The sequence below is a fragment of the Elephantulus edwardii genome, unplaced genomic scaffold (assembly GCF_000299155.1).
Source record: "Elephantulus edwardii isolate Elephantulus edwardi_28Jun2011 unplaced genomic scaffold, EleEdw1.0 scaffold00528, whole genome shotgun sequence".
NCBI classification, from domain to species: Eukaryota; Metazoa; Chordata; class Mammalia; order Macroscelidea; family Macroscelididae; genus Elephantulus; species Elephantulus edwardii.
In genome coordinates, this window is record NW_006400278.1 from 272,849 (window position 1) to 274,563 (window position 1,715).

The following is a 1,715-nucleotide window of genomic DNA, read 5'->3' on the forward strand; positions in this document are numbered from 1 at the left end:
ACTTGATTCCTTTGGGTTGTGGTGCTGGAGAAGAGTGTTGCATATACCATGGACTGCTAGGAGAACAAACAGGTTTGTCCTGGAGAGGGTGAAGCCTGAATGCTTCTTGGAGTCAAGGGTTCTGAAGCTTCGTCTGACTTACTTTGGGCATGTTGTAAGGAGGGACTGGTCCTTGGAGAGGGACATCATGTTTGGGAGAGTGGAGGGACTGTGCAGGAGAGGAAGACCCTCGATGAGATAGATCGATTCTATGGTGGGAATGAATGTGTTTGAGACTGCGAGGTTGGCACAGGATAGAGAGGCGTTTAGGGCTCTTGTACATAGGGTCACTATGAGTCGCAAACGACTGGATGGCACATAACAACAACAATAATGAATTATTGAAGCAATATGTTGTGATGAAGTGTATGAATTGTGCTGTAGATAAGTTGCCATTAACTGTTTAATGTCACTAAGAATGAATCAATATATTTTGTGATTCATTTATGACAATGTAATTAATTGCAATTAACTGTTTAAGGCTTGCTATGAATTGAATCAATATGTGGATAAATTGCAGTTATTGCTCTAAATTAATTTATTAACCACTAAGTTGTATTGGCTTTTATACTATGTCTATAAGTAACTAAGTCTCAAGGCTCATAATTATTTCCCTTCTGCAAAAGCAAAGTGGCCTCTATATGCTGGAGAAAGAAAAGTGTTTCTCTGTTCAGTTTTGTTCTTGAAATCCACGTTTCAGTCCGTGCACATGTTACAAAAACACAAGTGCAGGTTTCTGTTTTGACTAGATGCAAAAGCTGGGTGGAAATAAACAAGAGAGATTTGTAAACAGGAGGCTAAACACCAAAGCTCAGCTTGCGGGCTGTGGACTTTGTTTCCGTCCGGAGCTATTTTCGTGCGACACTTGCGGGTAAAGAAACCGGAAGTGGGACTCTGCTGGGCGGCCCTTAGCGCCGGGTTTGCGATCGCCGCTGTTGCGAAGCGAGATTCCCTTTAATTCCTTCACCTTTCGCCGGATTGTCCAGCAGGTGACCGCGGGCTCCCTTCCCGAGTCCGAGGGGCCCATTCCCACCGTCCGATCGTTGGCGGTTTGAGCCCCGGGCCTGCCTTTCCTCTCCGAGCGCCGCCGCCCCTTCGCACCAGTCCTCCCCCTGCAGCTTCTGCGGCCCGGTGTCCGGAGCGGCCCTGCGCGCGTCCCTGGGCCCGGAGGTGAGTGTGCGCGGAGGACCAGGGTGCTGGTCACTCCCCGGGGGTCGGGAGGTGAGTGTGTGCGGCCGATCAGGGTGCTGGTCAGTCCCCGAGGGTCAGGAGGTGAGTGTGTGCGGAGGACCAGGGTGCTGGTTAGTCTCCGGGGGTCAGGAGGTGAATGTGCGCGGCCGATTAGAGTGCTGGTCAGTCCCCGAGGGTCAGGAGGTGAGTGTGCGCGGAGGACCAGGGTGCTGGTCAGTCCCCGGGGGTCGGGAGGTCAGTGTGTGCGGCCGATCAGGGTGGTGGTCAGTCCCCGAGGGTCAGGAGGTGAGTGTGCGCGGAGGACCAGGGTAGTGGTCAGTCCCCGGGGGTCAGGAGGTGAATGTGCGCGGCCGATCAGAGTGCTGGTCAGTCCCGAGGGTCAGGAGGTGAATGTGCGCAGAGGACCAGGGTGGTGGTCAGTCCCCGGGGGTCGGGAGGTGAGTGTGCGCGGAGGACCAGGGTGGTGGTCAGTCCCCGGGGGTCAG

At 53.5% G+C, this 1,715-nt stretch overlaps 1 protein-coding gene across 1 annotated transcript in view; it reads left to right on the plus strand.

The window, feature by feature from the left end:
* LOC102863909 (zinc finger protein 850-like) overlaps nucleotides 1-1,715 on the plus strand; it is a 63,291-nt gene that overhangs the window by 27,848 nt on the left and 33,728 nt on the right. The window contains exon 2 of the mRNA XM_006903174.1: nucleotides 1,029-1,209. Within this exon, the coding sequence (XP_006903236.1) occupies nucleotides 1,029-1,209 (181 nt within the window). The remainder of the gene's footprint in view (nucleotides 1-1,028; nucleotides 1,210-1,715) is intronic.